At 40.4% G+C, this 22967-nt stretch overlaps 1 protein-coding gene across 3 annotated transcripts in view; it reads right to left on the bottom strand.

Annotated features, from left to right (window-relative positions):
- Positions 1-15584: 15584 nt before the first annotated feature.
- The window catches only part of LOC120048352 (pleckstrin homology-like domain family B member 3), a 30064-nt gene continuing 22681 nt past the window's right edge, over positions 15585-22967 (bottom strand). For all 3 annotated transcript variants that reach the window (XM_038994255.1, XM_038994258.1, XM_038994256.1), the window contains exons 12-15: positions 22364-22513; positions 21765-21972; positions 17329-17414; positions 15585-17074 (exon numbers count right to left, since the gene is read on the bottom strand). In XM_038994255.1, coding sequence (XP_038850183.1) covers positions 16940-17074; positions 17329-17414; positions 21765-21972; positions 22364-22513 — 579 coding nt within the window. In that variant the 3' untranslated portion in view covers positions 15585-16939. The remainder of the gene's footprint in view (positions 17075-17328; positions 17415-21764; positions 21973-22363; positions 22514-22967) is intronic.

The raw sequence follows: 22967 nt of genomic DNA, 5'->3' as shown, positions 1-22967 counted from the left end.
TTCATCATTGGAAGCAATTTCCAAACGCCTGAAGGCACCACATTCATCTGTACAAACAATAGTACGTAAGTATAAACATCATGGGACCACGCAGCTGTCATACCGCTCAGGAAGGAGAGGCGTTCTGCCTCCTAGAGATAAACATACTTTGGTGTGAAAAGTGCAAATCAATCCCAGAACAGCAAAGGACCTTGTGAAGATGCTGGAGGAAACAGGTACAAAGGTATCTATATCCACAGTAAAACGAGTCCTATATCGACATAACCTGAAAGGCTGCTCAGCAAGGAAGAAGCCACTGCTCCAAAAACGCCATATAAAAGCCAGACCATGGTTTGCAACTGCACATGGGGACAAAGATCGTACATTTGGGAGAAATTTCCTCTGATCTGATGAAACAAAAATAGAACTGTTTGGCCATAATGACCATCGTTATGTTTGGAGGAAAAAGGGGGAGGCTTGCAAGCCGAATAACACCATCCCAACCATGAAGCATGGGGCTTGCAGCATCATGTTGTGGGGGTGCTTTGCTGCAGGAGGGACTAGTGCACTTCACAAAAATAGAAGGCATCATGAGGTAGGAAAATTATGTGGATATATTGAAGCAACATCTCAAGACATCAGTCAGGAAGTTAAAGCTTGGTCGCAAATGGGTTTTCCAAATGGACAATGACCCCAAGCATACTTCCAAAGTTGTGGCAAAATGGCTTAAGGACAACAAAGTCAAGGTATTGGAGTGGCCATCACAAAGCCCTGACATCAATCCTATAGAACATTTGTGGGCAGAACTGAAAAAGCGTGTGCGAGCAAGGAGGCCTACAAACCTGACTCAGATACACCAGCTCTGTCAGGAGGAATGGGCCAAAATTCACCCACTTATTGTGGGAAGCTTGTGTTAGGCTACCCGAAACATTTGACCCAAGTTAAACAATTTAAAGGCAATGCTACCAAATACTAATTGAGTATATGTAAACTTCTGACTGACTGAGAATGTGATAAAAAAGAATTTAAGCTGAAATAAATCATTCTCTCTACTATTATTCTGACATTTCACATTCTTAAAATAAAGTGGTGATCCTAACTGACCTAAGAGAGGGAATTTTTACTCGGATTAAATGTCAGGAATTGTGAAAAACTGAGTTTAAGTGTATTTGGCTAAGGTGTATGTAAACTTCCGACTTCAACTGTATTTATATATTTACCCAAAAAATATATGGGGGATTGGAAATGATGCAGACAATTACATTGATGGAAGGAACAATCTATCTGCAATATTAAAGCTGATCCACCCCCTAAAAATAAATAAAATAAAAATTGTGATGTGGCGTAATATGCCATTAATGTAATCTTTGTGTATAGAGTCTCATCTCGCTTACACTTAAAAATACACAGCAATCTGTTTTATCTGTGATGGGAATAAAGTACATTCTCAAAACGCATATACTTTGATTGTTACAAGAGCAGGCCTACCTGCAGGTGTGGAGGTGCAGTGGTGCAGATACACAAAGATCTTGGACCTTGCCATAGCTGTCACGACTCCGACCGAGGCAGGCTCTCCTTCCCGTTCGGGTGGCGCTCGGCGGTCGTCGTCACCGGCCTATTAGCTGCCACTGATCCTTTTCTCCCCCTCCTTATGTGTTTATTGGTTACACCTGTTTGGTATTTGTTTGTAATTAGTTGGGCTTATCAGTCAGCCGGCCCGCCCGTTTCTTTGTGCGGGATTGTTAGTTGGTAAGCGTGGTGTTTGTTTCGAACTACGTGTTTACGTTGTTACTGGACTGTTTTCGTTCCCCCCGTGTCTGGGGTAGTTTTATGAGAGCATCCAGTGTATAGAAGGGTGGCCTAAGTTTCACAGTGTTCATTAAAAGAACATTTGTTATTGCACCCTCTGTTTCCTGCGCTTGACTTCGCACTCCGACACCCAGTCCTTACAATAGCTATTCTGTGCTTCACAACAGAACAGTCCACTCTCACTGATATACTGCAGAACCAGACACTGAGATCTAGACTCGATGGGGACTATCTTGCTCCCACTGACTCTGTACCAGTTGTAAGTCTTCACTGCTGGGTTGGCATTGCTGCTGCAAGTCAGAGTCACAGAGCGCCCTCTACCACTAGGGACTGGCTAATACGTTCTGTAATACTGAGGTGTTGTTCCTGGGAGGGTCTGTAAAAAAGATAGAGACAATGTTAGAAAAAAGTCAATTCAGTGGGTGCCACCATTGCACCCTAACACCATGGCTACACCGGTGCTGTGGGTGCGTCCGCGTGCACCATCCTGTGCATGTTGATGTTGTGTATCCCCACCAGACGTGATCATGAAACACAGGTTAAAATGCCAAAACCAACTGTGAACCAACTATATTAATTTGGGGACAGGTCGAAACACACATAAAATATTCATGGACATTTAGCTAGATAGCTGTTGCTAGCAGTTTCTCCATGGATATGAACATTGGGTTGTTATTTTACCTGATTATGCAGATAAAAATATTGTCCCCTTTTCTAGCTGGTTCTTTGTTGAATTTTGACAATTCTCCTAACCTGCCATGTTAATTCTCCTAACCTGCCATGTTAATTCTCCTACCCTGTTGCGTACGTTCTTCTAACCTGCTAGGAAAAAGAAAAGTCACCTTTGCTAGTCAAAACTGGCAGACCTGCCCTGAGAACAGCGTGGGTTCTGACAAATGCGATACTCCCAACTTCTATTTTAGCATTTGGCATCAGACACTCGTTGATGCACGCAGGCAGTGTGGATGATTGAATGACATGTGTACATTTATTTTGCAACGCTCACACACGCAATGTGGCCGGTGTAGTCAGGGTGTAACCTAGCTGTTCAAATGGGGTGGCAGGTAGCCTAGTGGTTAGAGCGTTGGTCTTGTAACCCAAAGGTTGCAAGATCGGATCCATGAGCTGACAAGGTAAAAATCTGTCGTTCTGCCCCTGAACAAGGCAGTTAGGCCATCATTGAAAATAAGAATTTGTTCTTAACTGACTTGCCTAGTTAAATAAAGGAAATAAAAAATCCAACTAGATTTTCATTACATTTTCATCTCTAGTCAGAACGGTTCTATCCCAGAATGTGGACACCGTAGATACGGCTTGGGAAATGTACCTCAATCCAAGGATGGCGCTGTACTCCTGATTATCCCATTATCCTAACTGACAAATCAAGAAGATTGAAATACTGCAAGTTCTTTATGAAACTACCTTTTTCGTCAACATCCTAGGCTAGCTAATGTCATAGCAGCCCATTGGATTCCATGAAAACTCTTTCTCCAACTTATTAATAAACCACCTGCATAAACATGTGAACACAGTAACTAAGCTCAATCACCAGAAATAAAAACACAGAACTATTGTAAATAGTAATAATGTACCTTTAACTTCAATATCCATGCTTTCAGGAAACACAAATGGAAGACTGTTGTCTTATTCAAGGTTCAGGTAATATTGGGATAGGTAGGAACGGTGATAAGGGATGTTCAGGATATGAAACGTTTTGTACAATCAGTGTACAGTATAATAAAGTTTATACAACTGGTGGGTCTAATCCTGAATGCTGATTGGTTAAAACTGCATTCCAGCTGGTGTTTATTCCACAAATTACCACCCTAAATCTATTACATTAAAATGCCTATTTACTCTGTTCCATCTGACTGCACAATCCACTGTCTCATCAGCCCAGCCAGGCACTTTATAAACTTGATGTCCACTATAAAAAGCATCTAGAGATTATCTCACTTTTTTTGTGACTAACATTTAGTTTTCAACAGCAGAGATTTGTATAAACCTTGCTGTCTGTCTCTCTGACATTTGCAACATTGTTTCAATATTCAAATTCGATCTCCAGCTGTCCCATAGTAATGCACGTGTAAGGGTCAGGAGTCGGGACGAGACAGACAGGCAGCTTTTCTCAGCCAGTTGAAATCATTAATCAGATGGCATCATTTTTATGGATATATACAAAGAAAAGGTCAAACGAAACGAAATGCAGCTAGTTTGCAGTCTTTCCAGCTTCAGTTTGAAGTGATTGTGTTAGCTGCGTTGTTGGTTAGCTCCTCTGAACAATAGTGTCCTGACAAGAGAGTACATGTTCTATGCCAGGCAAAATCGTGCCTCATTAGCTCATTGTTATGGATGTAACCAAATAAATGTCACTAGAAAACAGCTTAAACAAATGCAGCTACTGTTGTTATTCTGTCTACACTGTTTGACGTGACTAAGTTAGCCGTAGATGGCTAGCTAGCAAGCAAGGGATAAGAACTTTGCCAGCCAGTATGGATGGCAATGGAACATTTAGAACGAACGACTGGGTCGCGTCCATAGATACAAAACTGTTTCAAAATGCTTCTTGTTGTGGTTACAGCAGAAAAATGTATATAGTTAAGCAAACTTTATTAGGCTATTGCTACAAGAACAAAAAGACTTAATGACTGGCTCTAGCAACCGAACCGATAGAATGAACGACCAGCCTGCTTGGGTAGCAACCCTAGATATGTGTCGGGACTATATCTTGTGGAAGGATGAAATACTATTAATAAAATCATCAAAATAACGTTTTTAATGAAAATATGTCAATCATTATTTGAATATGTTGGTAACTGTTAGGAATTTTGTTAATAAATAGTTAAAACAAATTCTAGCTTTAGATAAAACTATAACAAATTGAACTCTGCATGCCTGGTGAAAAGAGATTTGTGTTGTGGGTCATAAAATAAGCAGAAAGGGTCGTTAAACTATGGTTGAACTGACCCAACTTAGCCCTGAGGTGTTTAGATAAACTTTTTAGGTCTTCCATTATCTTGAGTTGTCTGCTAAAGTGGTAATCAATTATAGTGAGCCTTCAGGATAAATGATTATATGGTGTTTCATGTGAGTGCCCTGTGAGGTTAAAATGAACTTTTGAACCTGTTTTCTATTTGTCAGGACAATGAGACTCATTCTGTAATCTATGACGTCATATCTTGTATATAAACCTGTGTTTATGATCAAATGGGAGCTTGCTCCGAGAATAAACACTTATCTACTTTTAATAAGACTGCATCCTGTCTATTTTATGTTAACTTCTTGGAACTATAGGGGGTGCTGTTCCGCATTAGCATATTTTGGTCTCCAAATTAAACTGCCTCGTGCTAAATTCTTGATCGTACAATATGCATATTATTGTTATTATTGGATAGAAAACACTTTCTAGTTTCTATAGCCGTTGGAATTTTGTCTCTGAGTGGTACAGAACTATATCTACAGCACTTTTCATGACAGGGGTCAGATTTCAGAAATTTTTACCCCTGATCTGGAGTCTGTTTTTAAGGTGACAGTGAATGCTATGAAGAAACCGACACTGCCTACGTCTTCCTCTGGGTGTCTGTACGTCATCACGTTTTGAATGGAGTCGATTGCACAATCACAGCCACTATAAAAGAACAAAACGTGGAGGTACCTCCCTTTCTCGTCGCGCGCCTGAAGCGTGAAGGACATCGGACTTGCCTCATTCCAAATCGTTGTTTAGCCAGCAATATTTCTCTGGTCATGTTTTTACTCGTTATAGTTGTTAAAAACATCATAATGTAGTTAATTTGAACCGTTTTATAGCAATTTATATCCGTTTAGTGCGATTCTGAGGAATTTCTTTGTCGTGCACTTTCTAGCTTTGGGAACGTTTCGGGGTCTCGGTCGTTGTTAGTGGACATTTCGAAGGACAGAGGACATCTATCGACCAAAAGAAGATTACAACATAGAAAGGATACATTGCCCAAGAATCTGATGGAAGAACAGCTCAAAGTAAGCAATATTTAATATGATAAATCGTTGTTCTGTCGAAATATTTTAAACGCATATTTCGCCATTTTGTTTGTTATCGCGTCACTTGGCGAACCCTGTATTGAAAAGTAAGGATAATTTTAAAAATGTAAGTCAGCGGTTGCATTAAGAACTAATTTGTCTTTCGATTCCTGTCAACCCTGTATTTTTTAGTCAAGTATATGATTAGCTTTCGATTAAACTAGATCACTCTGAAAGCTGACGTCCCTCATTTTGATGCTTGAGTTGCTACTATTTTCATTGTATAACCACGGTTTTGTATGGCTAAATATGCACATTTTCGAACAAACTGTATATGTATGTTGTAAAATGATGTTACAGGAGTGTCATCGGAAGAATTCTGAGAAGGTTAGTGAAAAAATTAATATATTTTGGCGGTGATTACGTTATAGCGCTCTTTGGCTGGAATCGATGCTCTGGTAACGTTTTCACATGTGGTATGCTAACTTATCGATTTATTGTGTTTTCGCTGTAAAACGCTTAGAAAATCTGAAATATTGTCTGGAATCACAAGATCTGGGTCTTTCCATTGCTATGCTTTGTCTATTCTTATGAAATGTTTTATTAAGAGTAAATTGGTCATACACGTTGCTCTCTATAGTAATTCTAGTCGTCTTGTGATGGTCGGTGCAATTGTAAACTGTGATTTCTACCTGAAATATGCACTTTTTTCTAACAAAACCTATCCTATACCATAAATATGTTATCAGACTGTCATCTGAAGAGGTTTTTTCTTGGTTAGTGGCTATCAATATCTTAGTTTAGCCGAATTGGTGATAGCACCTGAAGTAGTAAGAAACTGATGGAGTTAGAAAAGTGGTGTATTTTGCTAACGTGTTTAGCTAATAGATTTACATATTTTGTCTTCCCTGTAAAACATTTTAAAAATCTGAAATGGTGGCTTTATTCACAAGATCTGTATCTTTCATCTGGTGTCTTGGACTTGTGATTTAATGATATTTAGATGCTACTATCTACTTGTGAAGCTATGCTAGCTATGCTAATCAGTGTGTGGGGGGGTGGGGGGTGATCCCGGACCCGGGGTAGAGGCTCGTTAGAGGTTAATAAGTATCTTACAAATTCTTATAAATAGACAGATTGAATTTAATTAATGAGTACATTAGAGGAATTATTTAATTCTACTAACAATTGGTCCTTCGAGCCGGATTTCCAAACTTTGCCTCTGTCATCCGAAGATATTAGCCGGAAACCGTGCACGGGCGGGTCAAGACCCGTTATTTAAAGTCCTGGCCTCTGAATTGAGGTTAAAAAACAGGCCGGTATATATATATCTGAGGTCGACAGAGACGGTGACGGAATCAAACCGGCATTGCTTTTCCCAGTCTGCAAGACGAAGGTAAATAGTCTTTATTCTCGAATGTGGGGGGTATGATGTAAGTTATCTTTGATTTTAAATTCTAAACGTGTTTAGCATTTATCAATAATAGTAGCTTCGGATATTCCAAACAGATTGTGGGTTACTTGTATGACCGAAATACAAGATGGATGGATGAATAGGTCCGAAAAGACCTATGGTGGGTGCATTACCGGAAAAAAAATATTGGCCTTAAATGATCCTGGCCTTGCAAGCCGTAAGGATTATTTAGGGAGGATATAGTAAGTGTTGTTAGATAGGACGGTCGTTTTGTACAAATAGGACAGCCATTAATTCAAAAGACATACCTAAATAAAGTTTTAACCTAAATAGTCTATCTGTCTGGGGGACGTAGTCTGACTATGAAATATAGCGGATAGGGATATTAAAACAGGTGAGGATAAATTCGGTTTGGTGAGAAGGCAGGGTAATCCTAGGCGAACGGAATAACTGATCCTATTCAATACTGAAAGGGAATATCCAAAAGGGTGGGAGGGAAACTTAATATAGCGAAGTGAGATTGGATAAATACAACCAGAGTTTGGCCAGGGAAGTGTGTCCCCTGGCTAATAACTGATAGTTTAAAGTGAGATCTAATGTCCGATCAATAACAACGCTATAGATAAAGTTTCCAGGGAAGAGAATCATATAAATTCATACACATAGATTATAACTAGGTAATGGTAAAACGCACATAACATAGAAATATATTCACCTAAATTGTGAGAGCGGTAGGAAGTGGTAACACACACATAGAGAAATAAATAAATAAATAGAAAGACATAAATAGGTGATAAATACCATAACTACTAGTAAAGGCAAGGATTTATCAAACATGGGTAGTAAATCCTCCAAGGAGGTCCCGGTATTAACGGGAGACCAGCGTTTTATGGAACAGAAAGAAATTTAAAGAGAGCCAAGATACGCTGCACTCCGCTCCCACGGATGAAAAAGTTAGCCGAATGGGCGGGGGTGGGAGTCAAATACTATGTCCTTCTCTAGTAGACCAGATATACAGAGGTAATACTGTTGATGAGATAGTAGTGGTGAGAATACGGCTGCAGGAGATAACGGTACAACCACCACCCAAAATTGTGGAGTCTGCTGAAGCCGAAGGGGGAATAGTCGGTGTGGAGAAAGAAAATAAGTCGAGAAAAGTGGGAAATGTGAGTCAAAAGAAAAAGAGAAAATGTTTTAATTGCAATAATTTAGGGCATATCGCCTGGGAGTGTAATATTCCCTGCACACATTGTGACAGGTTAGGACATAAACATCAAGATTGTAATTTAATTAAGAGGGAGGTCAGGCGCGGCTATCGGGAGAAAAAGAGTTGAGTTCTTGATGGCGGTGCTGGAAGAAATATGTTACATGAGTAAACATAATCTACATTTATTAAAAGGCACGAGATCTGTTTCCTAGTCTATAAATGTTGATTTTATTGTTTGACTGCTAATCTATTAATTTGGCATGGGGGAAATATAGCCGGAATAAGGCTTGTAGCTTTTAAATTAGGGCTATTTTTGTAGTCTCTGTGTTGTCACCAAGAATACAGATAAATGTAAAGTGGGTTTAAATACGGATAATGCTTTGTTCTTTACATGGCTTTGGTGGATCAGTGGTAGAATTCTCACCTGGAACGCGAGAGTCTCGGGTTCAGTTCTCGGTAAATGCTTTGACTAGAATCAGAGTTTTTGATTCTAATTAAACTATTTGTATGTTTTGCCTAGAAAGTTATAGTTGCTAGTGTTTGTATAAGATATAAACTGAACGTTTTAATAGATTGTATAGGTTAAATTAATAGACTAATTCGTTCCACTTAAATAAAATAACGAAGCGAATTTCGATGCAAGACGATGTCTGTTGCCCAAATTATATGTTTGAATAATGTATTGGGAATATAGTCGTAATTAAAATGCTGAATCAAGGAAGAGATAGTTACTAAATCTGATGAATTCTAAAGAATAACGGAGAAATACGATAAAGTTGTGCCCATCGGAATATTATAATTATTATGGATGATTGACATGCGATATAAATTTGGCGAAGTATATGGTACTTTTACACTTTGGAGTAGAGAAAGTTGAGAAGTTGATTTTACTTATACGATAGTTTTGATGCAAAACCCAGCTGGAGTAAGTAGATGTTTTGCCTAGAGGCATGAATTAGACAGTTCGTTTTGGTATTGTATTGGCTACTAATTTTCAGGGTACGTTGCTGGAGACAGGATGATTTGTTTTATAACGACGTAAAAACAATGTCATTCGGTGGGATACACAATTACGTTACTCGAATGGATTTGGCCATTGTTCAGGTACACTATTTTTTATAATTCTGGCAGTATAGTTTTGATTGAGAGATGTTGATTGACGTTGTAAATTCTATTCAAGATCCAACCTTTGTGATAAATTGGGTTTGGTTTATCGAACCCGTACTACTGTTGCTGCAGACAGCCAACAATTATTTACAATTCATTGAAAGTCGTTGCGGCTTGGGTCTCGGTTGAGCGCCTGTTGATGACATCACTCACAAGGCACTTTTGTCGCCACGGCAATGATGTTGTGACTGGGGTGTGGCAGAGAAAAGTGTTTGTGTCGTTTAGAAGGAAAATGCGTCCATTATTGTTTTGAGTCACTTTTCAGAAGTTGATAAACATTTCCAGATACATTTTTAAAAGTAGCTGTAAATCGTCAGGGTAGTTAGGAAAGATGCTAAAAACTAGCAACAGATTCGCTAGGTGGGCATCATTGATTTATGGTGTATATTGGACTATATTTGGCTGTGAGAAAGGGAGATCTGAATGTCTGAATCGTAAAACATAGTGATAATGGATTCTGATGGTTATTGATTCCTGGTTTGATTGTTTAAGTAACACCAGTTAATTTGAGCAGGAAAGTTCATGTAGTCTAACATTATATCCGTTTCCATTATGTGGAACAATGTCAGGGTATTAATGTTGAAAAGCAACCTCTATAGTAAAAAACAATTGCATATGTTTTGGGAAATTAGCTAGGTTGAATTTGGTTATTTGAGCTTTTCCTCTGATACATAGACATCTGTAACAGGGGCATCAGTTGTTGTTTTTTGAGGAACATGCAGACTGTGTTTTATTTTATTGAGATGTAAACATGAGTCTCTGAGTAATTTTGTCATCTGAACCATTATAGTAGTGAGTTCTTGTATAGTTTGTTTTTTGCTGATTAAAATGGTTTGTTTATTTGGTTACTGTTTATTGTTTATTTTAGGAGTTGATTTAACTTAATTAAACATTGTATTCTGATGTGTTAAAGTAGGATTCCTTCTTCCGGGACGGATGGAAGTTATCTAAAATATGTAAGTTGAAGGAGCCATGGGAAAATACGTTTACATTTTTATTAAATACCTGGGATTAAATTACTGATTTCTTACACTGAGAAATGTACGACATTTGCGACAGAGGAAAAAAGTAATACGGTTAGATGATAAATATCAGGTTAATTGCATCTAAGGCTAGCATGTTCACTTAAGTAGGCATATACATGGACGTTGTTTAAAACTTATGATTAATGATTTGAGGTAAATTGGAAATTATCATTAGGTTTGGTTAATAGTTCACTTTTGAGTTTCTGAATCGATGTAGCACAGTGAATGCTAGTTAGGCGCTTTGTGTTTTTCCTGGGAGAGTGCGAGTTTTATTGTCTTCTTGAATGTTTAAAGGGACTATTATCTTGGGGAGAGATTGAGTTTGAGATTGAGGAGTGAGATTGAGGCCATAAACGACCAAATTGGAAAGGGCCTGAAAGGTTTTTGTTTTTTCATTAAGGTTTGCAAATATACACACATAAAACATTTGTTAGGACTATTTGTTTTAGTGCAAAGGTATTTTAAAGGGGCATGCTCACATATGGAGTTTTATGAGTTTTTATCTTCTGAGTTTTAATTACACAAGTGAATTTTTTGATTTTAAGGATAAAGGGTTCTTTAAAATGTCTAGGAACATGACTATACAGGGGTGGTATAACCTTTGACCTTTATCATGGCTGTCTCTTGAAGTCTGATCAGCTTCAGGGGAGGGCCATGTAGATAATGCATTTGTGGTCATTTGGGATACTAGTTTTGAGGTAAATTAATTGACTATTATTGATTTGGTATTACGACTGGAAAAATCCCCTTTGTCATCAATAATAAATGAGGGAAGATATAATACATTGAGGTTTGGACAGGAGATATTTTAAGCCAATAGGGCAGGAAAATACATAAGCATTACAATTATTTATGAGAAGAAATAAGTTTTAGTTCTTAGGAGTGGTAATTTACTGTGGATAAGGTATCCACACTGTAAAACATATATTAATTATTTATGAGACTGAGTTTAAGTTTAACCAATATTATTATTTAATAAAAAACAGTGGACTCCTGGGGGAGAGAGCTTATTAGTAAAGAAAGGATTTGATATGGTTACCATTTGCTTTGGCCATTAGAAGATTTTTATTTAAATAGTATTAAAATTGACAGGGGTATATGGCATATGTGATGATTTGGGATTATTGATAGGATGGAGATGGGTTGATTAAGGTTATGTAAGGACTTTAGAGATTGACACTATAAGACATGTTGTTTTTTTAAATCCATGATTTTAGATAAAGCCAAAACAGTGAGACACTTAGTTAATATTTTGATGAAACACATAGTTGTTATTGACTATTATGAGAAAAAGGCATACAGAGGGGTCCGCCACGCACTGTTGAGATCTTGAAGGTTTGAGAGCAGAGTGGAGAGGGGGGACCAGGACATGAGCAAGGTAGGCTGTGAAATAAGATAGGTGAGAAGAGGGATACGGTTTAAATCAATAAATATATATATATTTAAGAACATATATAAGCAGCACAGATACCTTTTAAAGTAGATAAGTCACTTGACAGAGAATTGGAAAAGGATAGATATGAATGGACGCCCAAGGGAGAATTGGACATGCGGCGAATGAAAGGGGCGTTCCTACATGATAATGTCAGACATAAGGATAATTTACACTAATTTTACCTAAGTCATTGGTTAGGTTAGGCAAGGTTGTTACCTGGCAGAGCCAGGTAACAAAGGGGGGATGGGTAAGTTGTGGTCTAGGATAGGATGTGGCCTATTGGATGATAAACTAATAATTAAAAAAAATCTAGCTAAACAAGCAGATATAGAAATAGAAAGAAGTATTGTTAATTACATGAAAAGGTTGTTTGTTTAACCAAACCTGTAGGTCCAAGATTTTATGCACTACAGGTGAATTACAGGTGAAGTCACTCAATCCAGTCCCTGAGGCCTGTTGGGGGGACCATACCAAGGACTCCTGGTAACAGCTAGCTGAAAGAGCTACCCAGATTCATATCACACTGCGGGAGGGTAAGACACATTGACACTGTCGAACAAGCACAGTGTCCGAGAGGAGAACTGGAATTAACAGAATTCCGGGGGCCATCTCTCGGATGAAGATTTCCTTTTCCCGTCATTCCATTCCTGTGTTTGTTCATAGAAGTGAAGGTGTGTCTGGCTTCTTGCTGATGATGTTTTCTCTGGGAGAGGGTGGGGCTTTATAGGTGGGCGGTCCATCCTGAGCTGTCTGGTTGTGGGAGCCATATTCCTGATACACCATGAACCCCAAGAAGGCCAGAGGGTAATATTGACCCATAGTTAGAGAGGATTTTGTATTAACCAAGCATAAGAGATCACTTGATCTGGATAAACAGGAAGTGAGAGTGGGATTGGGAAGGAAGTCTCAGTGGAGTTCTATGTAGACCAAATGGGGCCTCTGACTCCTTGGCAGTTTAGGACTAAGAGCAGCCATTGTGGAAGACATTTATGCAAGTCCCTGTGTAGTTCATGGAAACAGGTTATAGCTCACATCATGAGGGCTACATAAATCTACATACCCAGTATGGAAGATGGAGAGTAGTGAAAGTAAGGGTTTCAGTTGACAACTTAGTACCATTCCGAGTACGAGAAGTTAGAGCAGATGATAGTCAGCCAGAATACAAGCAGAGCCCCAGACAAAGCAGATACTGACCGTAGAGTTGTCCAGAGCCAAGGCCGATGTGGATGGTTCAGATGAAAGATTTTAAGGAAGTGATTGAGGTGGAAACTGTTATGGGATTCTAACCTATGGTTAGGCATGCCTCAGCAAAACCTCAGTTCATAACCATTTCCTTTCCATTTGATGGAATTGCTACACCCATGGAATGGCCTGTATGATAAAGCGGTTCAAGAGGGCAGGAAGCTGAACTATGACAGTTGCATTGATCTGTGATATGTGTCCCCAGGTGCCGATTACATCCAGATTTTCTCTTTCACAGTGACAGGATTTTATGGATCGCTACATAACACACGGATGGGAAGTAGGGGAAGTCAGTACATGCAATAGGACTGAGAATGTTACAAACGAGAAGACAATGAGGGACCTGACTGGCAGATGAAAAGGTTTAGAGTGTGGAGGTATGAAGCTGTGACCTAACCTGCCTACCAATTGGAACGGTAGTTGTGCACTAGTGCAGTTAGGCATGCTCTTTACCCTTATCCAGATCCAATTCAAAGCGAAGAATTAGATCATAGCAGGATTAGAGTCAAGTATTTTCTAGTGGTCCACTCTCAATAAGAATGTGGACTAGATCAATTATACCAGAGATGTAATGAATGGCTTGGCAGAATAGAATAGAATCGAGATAGATATGTTATTGGCAGAAAAGGGTGGGGTTTGTGTGTTATTCGGGTCGATGTGCTGTACGTTTATCCCAAGTAACACAGCTCCGGATGGATCAGTGACCAAGGCCTTGGCAGGTTTAACCACCCTAGCTCACGAGTTGGCAGTGACCTCAGGGGTGGATACTTCTCTGACTAATTGGGTTAACAGTATGTTTGGGAAATGGAAAAATGTCATGATTACTGTGTTATGGGCTATCTTCACCTGTGTGACTGTGTTAGTTTTGTGCGGATGTGGTTTGATTCCGTGTGTGAAAGTTCTCATTTCCAGGATTCTGGAGAAATCGATGACACAACAGATGATGAAGTACGGACCAATTCTAAGCTCTGACCAGTGGAAGGATGAATGTATGGGCCCGGATCTAGTGGAAAACGACTACGGATCTTTTAATTATGAGGAACCGAGATTGGACGAGACTGTATTTGACGTTTAGAGAATTTAGACGGTTACATGTTTCAATGTATAGACTGTTTCTTTAATGAAGATTGTAACGAAAATCCTAAATAGAGTTATGTTTCTGATGACGGTTAGAACAGTCATTGATGTTGATGGAGTGTAAATACATATATTGGTTTGGTTTTTATTCTTGTATAAACATTTATGTTTCTATATGATATTTGATATGTAGCTATGAATTGTTTTGTTATTTAGGGTGGATTGTTAGGAATTTTGTTAATAAATAGTTAAAACAAATTCTAGCTTTAGATAAAACTATAACAAATTGAACTCTGCATGCCTGGTGAAAAGAGATTTGTGTTGTGGGTCATAAAATAAGCAGAAAGGGTCGTTAAACTATGGTTGAACTGACCCAACTTAGCCCTGAGGTGTTTAGATAAACTTTTTAGGTCTTCCATTATCTTGAGTTGTCTGCTAATGTGGTAATCAATTATAGTGAGCCTTCAGGATAAATGATTATATGGTGTTTCATGTGAGTGCCCTGTGAGGTTAAAATGAACTTTTGAACCTGTTTTCTATTTGTCAGGACAATGAGACTCATTCTGTAATCTATGACGTCATATCTTGTATATAAACCTGTGTTTATGATCAAATGGGAGCTTGCTCCGAGAATAAACACTTATCTACTTTTAATAAGACTGCATCCTGTCTATTTTATGTTAATAAGTATCTTACAAATTCTTATAAATAGACAGATTGAATTTAATTAATGAGTACATTAGAGGAATTATTTAATTCCACTAACAGTAACACGTTGTATACGAGTGATAATGCCCTCGAAGCCAGTGTTTGGAAGATATTTTGGCACGGTTTGCCGGCCCGAGACGAACCTGTTCCAATATATCCTCCAAACACCGGCTTCTTGGGCATTATCACATAAATAGCAATAATGAAATACTACAGTAGTTAATGATAAGTTAAAATAAGCAAAAACATTTTTGATAAACATGTTGTTATTGTTCAACTCTTACCTTGAAATTCAACAAATAATACAATCTCCTCTCTTCATGTTACAGCTGGGGGCAAGAGAAACATTCAATTTGAAACGGTCACTACCATAATTAATATATCTGATTGTGGGTGCCAGTTTGTATAGCTCTATAGCTGTCTGGCAGGAAAGTAAAAATAAAAGCATGATTTAAAAAGTGGATTTCAAGTAGACATTGAAGCAATGGGAATCAGTAGGGAATGTTGTTTTCACAAAGAGTCATCAAAAGTCTATGAATAACCTTTAATGATATTAATAAAAATAATAGTAATAATACATTTATAAGCATATAGTATTTCTGTGTTGATAGTAAAAAAAACAATCAATTTTGAGATCGGAATGCTCGGTTAGTGTTTAAATTGACTCTGAACAGCCCTTTTGACATATGAAAAATATACATATTTTCAACATAGATATACATGTACAGGTTATTGCCAAAATAATGGAAACACTTGAGTTATTGAGGAATACAAAGTATATTGAACGCAGGTGCTTCCACACAGGTGTTGTTCCTGAGTTATTGAAACAATTGATATCCCATCATGCTTAGGGTCATGTATAAAAATGCTGGGCAGGCCATTACTTTGGCTATTATTTTGTCTACCATGGCCATGCCACCATAGGATGCCAATGCCCCCATCCACAGGGCACGAGTGGTCACTGAATGATTTTATGAGCATTAACACTATGTAAAGCTATATGCCATGGCCAACTCAGTCACCAGATCTCAAGCCAATTGAACACTTATAAGAGATTCTGGAGCGGCGCCTGAGACACCATCAACAAAACACAAAAGTATGGAATTTCTTATGGAAGGATGGTGTCGCATCCCCCCAATAGAATTCCAGACCCTTGTAGAATCCACACGAAGGTGCATTGAAGCTGTTCTTGCTCGTGGTTGGCCCAATGACCTATTAAGACACACTATGCTGGTGTTTCCTTTACTTTGGCAGCTACCTGTATATTTCAATGGAAGCTGTAGTACTTCAATACTTCAATCTGGCCACAAGAGAGAGCTCAAACACAGCTGGTAGAGAGACACCAACCATTAAATCCTGATTTGAGACTAATAAAAAACATCATAGGTTTGTCTGTCAGTATATCATCAGTATATCATGGTTGGCACTGACTCTAAGATGTCCAATGGTTGCTCCAGCTTGCACATCCACGTCTTTATATTCCCATGGCCTTGTCCCTCCTCCATCCTCTAAACATCTCTTGTTCCACACAGAACCTGTAACAGTCTGCCACTCAGTCCCATGCCATCAAAGCTCCTAAGAAACTATCCAGAATCAAATGTCAGTTCCTTCAGGAAGAGCTTTCCTGAACATTATGTTCGGCTCATCACTCCTCACCTCCACCTCAACCACTCAGATGAGGTAAAGTTCAGGCATCAAAATGGCTGCCTAACTGGGTCCTACACTCATTGGAGGGTGGAGGTTGAAGATTGCAGTTTTCCCCACATAATGTGAACTGCTGAAACTGTAGCCAGGTTAGCCATGTCAGCCAGGTGAATGGAGGTTCAGCCCAAGGGGTAGGTCAGACAGACACAGGAAAGGGGGCAGGTGTAAAGTCGAGGTCAGTAGCGGCTGTGCTCGTCTGTTGCTGTGACAATGACGTCCATCCAGATCCTCATGGCCTCGGCGCTGGGCGCCACCAGGAAGAAGAGGCGCTCGTACGTCTTCACACAGAACGTAAGGCTGGGCCGCGGAGACTGAGAGAGAGAGAGAGAGAGAGAGAGAGAGAGAGAGAGAGAGAGAGAGAGAGAGAGAGAGAGAGAGAGAGAGAGGGAGGGAGGCAGAGAGAGAGAGTGAGAGAGAGTGAAGTGAATGGTGAGAGAGCAATAATTCTTGGGATTTGGTTCAAGCATTGAATGCTTGAATGGATAATCTCTTTAACAGTTGTGGTGATATCATGGGCACATTGTTCCCTCTCTATGGTGATAAAATACTGTATATGAGGACTCACTGAAGTGGCTGTGCGCAGATGGTCATAGTAGACTTCCTCTATAGCCTGGAAGTAGATCACCCCCTTTAGCTTCCTCTCATCACAGTCTGAAGGTAAACAATAGTCAATTAGAGAGAGAACGAGAGAAAGAAAGAGAGAGACAGACACAAATCACATAGGCATTTAGTAGGGCTGTGGGGGTCATTACATTTTGTCAGCCGGTTATTGTCATGCAAAAGACTGCCAGTCTCATGGTGATTGACCGGCAATTAACATAAACACGTTTAGTATCTCCAGGCCTCCACGCATACAACCTGAATACAAGCCGCTGATGCACACCTTGCAACCTTGCATCTACATTTTTTAAAAGTATAATATATCAATTGAATATACACCATCACAATACATCCATTATTTATTTTAGGCAGGTCTAAAGAAACATTATGATATGAAGAACATGTATTTCGGAGGAACAGAATATGATTTGGCCTACTGTATGTTATCTGGCTATGCTCAATGCCATAGGCCAGGGATACTCAACTCTTACCCTACGAGGTCTAGAGCCTGTTGCCTTTCTGTTTTACCTGATCATTAATTGCACACACCTGGTGTCCCAGGTCTAGATCAGTCCCTAATTAGTCCCTGAGCGTAAAAGTGATCATTTGAAACAGACCCTATATTATCCTAGATTCAGAGTTATTTCACAACTTTAGTTGTGAATGATACAAACCTTAGAATCTCTTAGAAATCAAAACATATATGGGCTGCATGCCAGAGGCACCAACTTTAACTGGGGAAGGGGGAGGGGGACATGGTCCACCCCCAGTTTTGGAATGTGATACAAAACTAGGCTGCGGTGTGCTTTAGGACCATGCGGATGCCTCCGAGCAGTAGGCTGTTTGGAGTGTTTATCTGATTTAACTTTTTGGGAATAATTATGTCCCTCCCACTTCTAAAACCAAAGTTCCGCCCCCCTGCATGATGCGACTATAGGCTATTCATGATTTGAGAAAGTATTAAAAAAAGCTTGCGTTTCTGTTACTTGCCTCAGGCTGCACAGCTGTTCTCTCATCAAGTGATTATATTTTCACCCATCAAACTATTCTCAATTTAATCTTGTCTTTACTAATATGTAAAATTAGTTTTGATTTAGAATGCCCATTATTATATGGGCAGGAACAGCGGCAGGGGAAAAAAAGACGTTATCTGTATGCTCTCGAATAGCGAATGGAGGCAGCGTGCTTTCCCACCGGTCCGTTTTTCAATGATGACAGGTGGGCTACTTGGGTTTTATAGTGGAGCATGTGCTTAATATGAGCAGCTGAGAAATAAATATAAGAAAGCCTATTTCACTCCCAGCATCAAGACCTTTTCAGGAGCATGCTCTAGCTGCAGGTGATATTCCGCCCAAACTCTGTATGCCATGGGCTCTCCAACCCTGTTACTGCAGCTACCCATTGCTTAATTTGGAACACCAAGTGAAATATTTGCTGGAACATGGATAGTAACATGTTTTTCGCAAAGAAACATATTTCATTAAACTGTTGACACCCCGTCTGCCTGCTCGAGAAAGGAATAAAGGAGAGAGGAGGAGATGGAAATGCATGGTGCTGAGATATTCTGTATAGCTAAAGGTAATGTGTCACCCAATTCATTCCCTATTACTAGGCTATTCAAAATCGCCCTGCACACTCAATTTACCGACTGCATCGCCTAGGGCTATACGTTCTCTCCCAGACTCGTGGATAGACGTTTTGGAGCATAGCATTAGGTAACCAGTCCATCCAGTATGCATACTAATACAATCCACACTCAAAGGTGATTGATTACTCAAATTTGTTTAATTTTGGGGTATAGGCTCGACCAATTGTGCACCAAAGACATCTTAAAATAGTTTTATTTTATGTTTTTCTGCCATGAATAATAAGCGATAAGTACTGTATAACTGTATAACTGCACAATAATATTTTAATACCATTTTTAAAAAATGGGCTTGGGCTCATAAGCCTATGTGTATGCAATTCGGTTATGCCCTCAGGCGAACCATAAATCAAGCAAAGAGTCTATACAGGATTAAGATTGAATCCTACTACACTGGCTCTGATGCTCATCGGATGTGGCAGGGCTTGAAAACTATTACGGACTACAAAGGGAAACCCAGCTGCGAGCTGCCCAGTGACACGAGCCTACCTGACGAGCTAAATGCCTTTTATGCTCGCTCCGAGGCAAGCAACACTGAAGCATGCATGAGAGCACCAGCTGTTCCGGACGACTGTGTGATAACGCTCTTGGTAGCCGATGTGAGCAAGACCTTTAAACAGGTCAATATTCACAAAGCCGCAGGGCCAGACAGATTACCAGGACGTGTACTCAAAGCATGCGTGGACCAACTGGCAAGTGTCTTCACTGACATTTTCAACCTCTCCCTGACTGAGTCTGTAATACCTACATGTTTCAAGCAGACCACCATAGTCCCTGTGCCCAAGGAAGAGAAGATAACCTGCCTAAATGATTACCACCCCGTAGCACTCACGTCAGTAAACATGAAGTGCTTTGAAAGGCTGGTCATGGCTCACATCAACAGCATCCTCCCGGATACCCTAGACCCACTCCAATTCGCATACCTCCCCAACAGATCCACAGATGACACAATCTCAATCGCACTCCACACTGCCCTTTCCCACCTGGACAAAAGGAACACCTACTGTATGTGAGAATGCTGTTCATTGACTGCAGCTCAGCGTTCAACACCATAGTGCCCACAAAGCTCATCACTAAGGACCCTGGGACTAAACACCTCCCTCTGCAACAGGATCCTGGACTTCCTGACGGGCCGCCCCCAGGTGGTAAGGTTAGGCAACAACACGTCTGCTACTCAACACTGGGGGCCCTCAGGGGTGTGTGTTTAGTCCCCTCCTGTACTCCCTGTTCACCCACGACTGAGTGGCCAAACTCGACCACAACACAATCATTATGTTTGCTGACAACACAACAGTGGTAGACCTGATCAACGACAACGATGAGACAGCCTATAGGGAGAAGGTCAGATACCTGGCAGTGTGGTGCCAGGACAACAACCTCTCCCTCAATGTGAGCAAGACAAAGGAGCAGATCGTGGACTACAGTAAAAGGCGAGCCGAACAGGCCCCTATTAACATCGACGGGGCTGTAGTGGAGCGGGTCGAGAGTTTCAAGTTCTTTGGTGTCCACATCACCAATGAACTATCATGGTCCATACACAACAAGACAGTCGTAAAGAGGGCACAACAACACCTTTTCCCCCTCAAGAGACTAAAAAGATTTGGCATGGGTCCCCAGATCCTCAAAAAGTTCTACAGCTGCACCATCGAGAGCATCCTGAACGGTTGCATCACTGCCTGGTATGGTAACTGCTCGGCATCTGACCGCAAGGCACTACAGAGGGTAGTGCCTTTACGGCCCAGTACATCACTGTGGTCAAGTTCCTGCCATCCAGGACCTATATACTAGGCGGTGTCAGAGAAAAGCCCCAACAATTGTCAAAGACTCCAGTCACCCAAGTCATAGACCTTTTTCTCTGCTACCGCACGGCAAGCGGTACCGGAGCGCCAAGTCTAGGACCAAAAGGCTCATTAACAGCTTCAACCCCCAAGCCATAAGACTTCTGTATAATTAACGAAATGGCCACCGGATTATTTACATTTGTTTTTTTCACTGCTGCTACTCGCTGTTTATTATCTATGCATAGTCACTTCACCCGTAACTACATTTACAAATTACTTCGACTAACCTGTACATTGACTCGGTACCGGTACCCCATGCATATAGCCTTGTTATTGTTATTTTATTGGTTTACTTTTTATTATTTTTTACTTTATTTTATTTGGTAAATATCTTTCCTGAACTGCATTGTTGGTTATGGGCTTGTAAGTAAGCATTTCACGATAAGGTCTACACATGTTGTATTCGGCGCATGTGACAAATAAAGTTAGATTTGTTTTGATTTTGATGCATAAACTATAATATGCCTACGGGTTTTTTTAAAATATCATCACCTTAGAAAGCTGTCCATTATACAACATCTACAATGACCATGTTTTCCACTCAGGTTCAGCCTGCTGTTGAACTACTTTCTTCAAATTGATCATCACAGTGAGGTGAGTTTTAAAAGCACGATACTGTTTTGATGAAAAGTGTTTGATGTGCTTTTCAAATGCATTTGCATTGATGTCAGAGTGGTTAGAGGGACAACAGAGCCCTGAATACCAGGCCATTAGGAACTGATGATCATTAGCAAGTTGGGTACTATCTAAGCATGTCCAGAGTGCATAACAGGAGATTACCTGAAATTTACAGCGGTCATGACTCATGACTGCCGGTGTGGCGGTAAAAGGGTCGCCGCAACAACCCTAGCATTTAGGCTTATACATACCAACACCCACCACACACACACAGTCTCTCTCTCTCAGCCCCCTCACCTGTGTAGTAGGCTAGCCGCCTGTGGTCCATATCGAAGAGGAACCACCTCCTCCTCCAGGTCTTGACCCGCCCCCCTCGCTTGGTCAAGAAGCCGGCACAGCGGCGAGGGGACATACGCAGGCCCATGCACCCCGCCACCCCGTGACCCAGCGACTCCACGTGGGCCCGCAGGTCAAAGTTCGCAGAGAGGAAGAGAGGTAGGGAGCGCTGAGAAAAATAATGAGTATAATGTGTATAATTTCACTATAAATATGCTAAATTAAACAGATCAACGTTACAAGGTTAGTGAGAAGGAGACAGACAGAAAGAAAGACAGATTGAGAGAGCAATAAGCCAGGAGAAAGGAGAGGTTGGAGAAAGGATGTATATCACTATAGAGAACACAGACAGACAGACAGGCAGACAATACAGATAAACAGAGCAGACAATACAGACATGCAGAGCAGACAGACAGAGTTGACAGTCAGACAGAAAGACAGAGCACCCAGACGGACAGACAGACAATACAGACAGACAGACAGAAAGACAGAGCAGACAGACAGAGTTGACAACCAGCCAGCCAGCCAGAGCAGACAGACAGACAAACAGACAGACGTACCTCAGGGGAGCTGGGGACTGGACTGGTGGTTTTGGGCCGCTCCTCTGGGTCAGGGACTGGACTGGTCTGGGGCTCTACTGGATCTACTGCTCCTCGGCCATCCAGCTCTCTCTGCCTCCTCTCCTCCACTACCACCTGCCTCCTTTCCTCCTGGATCAACACACAGGCTCTATCTCAATTATCCGCTTCCTTGTATCCTATCTCCTCGTGTCCTTATTAATCATATTGGAGAAGGTGCCTCCCTTCAAAGAACTTCTTCAATTAGTTTTTCGTTTTTATAAAGAGGCATACTTTTATTGAAAACAGGGGGATTAAGATTAAGTACAATATCTAGGCTGAGGCATATACACTCCCCTACGTATTTATTTGGACAGTGAAGCTATAACTTAATTTGCCTCTATACGCCAGCATTTTGGGTTTGAGACAACATTTTTTATATGAGGCGAAAGTACAGAAGGTCACCTTTTATTTTAGGGTATTTTCATACATATGTTTTACCGTTTAGAAATGAAAGCAATTTATGCATCTAGCCCCCCCCCCATTTGAAGGTGTCATAAGTATTTGGACAAATTCACTTAAAAGGTTACATGTTTTGGGGGCATGA

This window comes from Salvelinus namaycush, chromosome 5, assembly GCF_016432855.1.
Source record: "Salvelinus namaycush isolate Seneca chromosome 5, SaNama_1.0, whole genome shotgun sequence".
Lineage (NCBI taxonomy): Eukaryota > Metazoa > Chordata > Actinopteri > Salmoniformes > Salmonidae > Salvelinus > Salvelinus namaycush.
The sequence above is the reverse complement of the archived record's forward strand: the minus strand, read 5'-3'. Positions and strand labels throughout refer to the sequence as shown.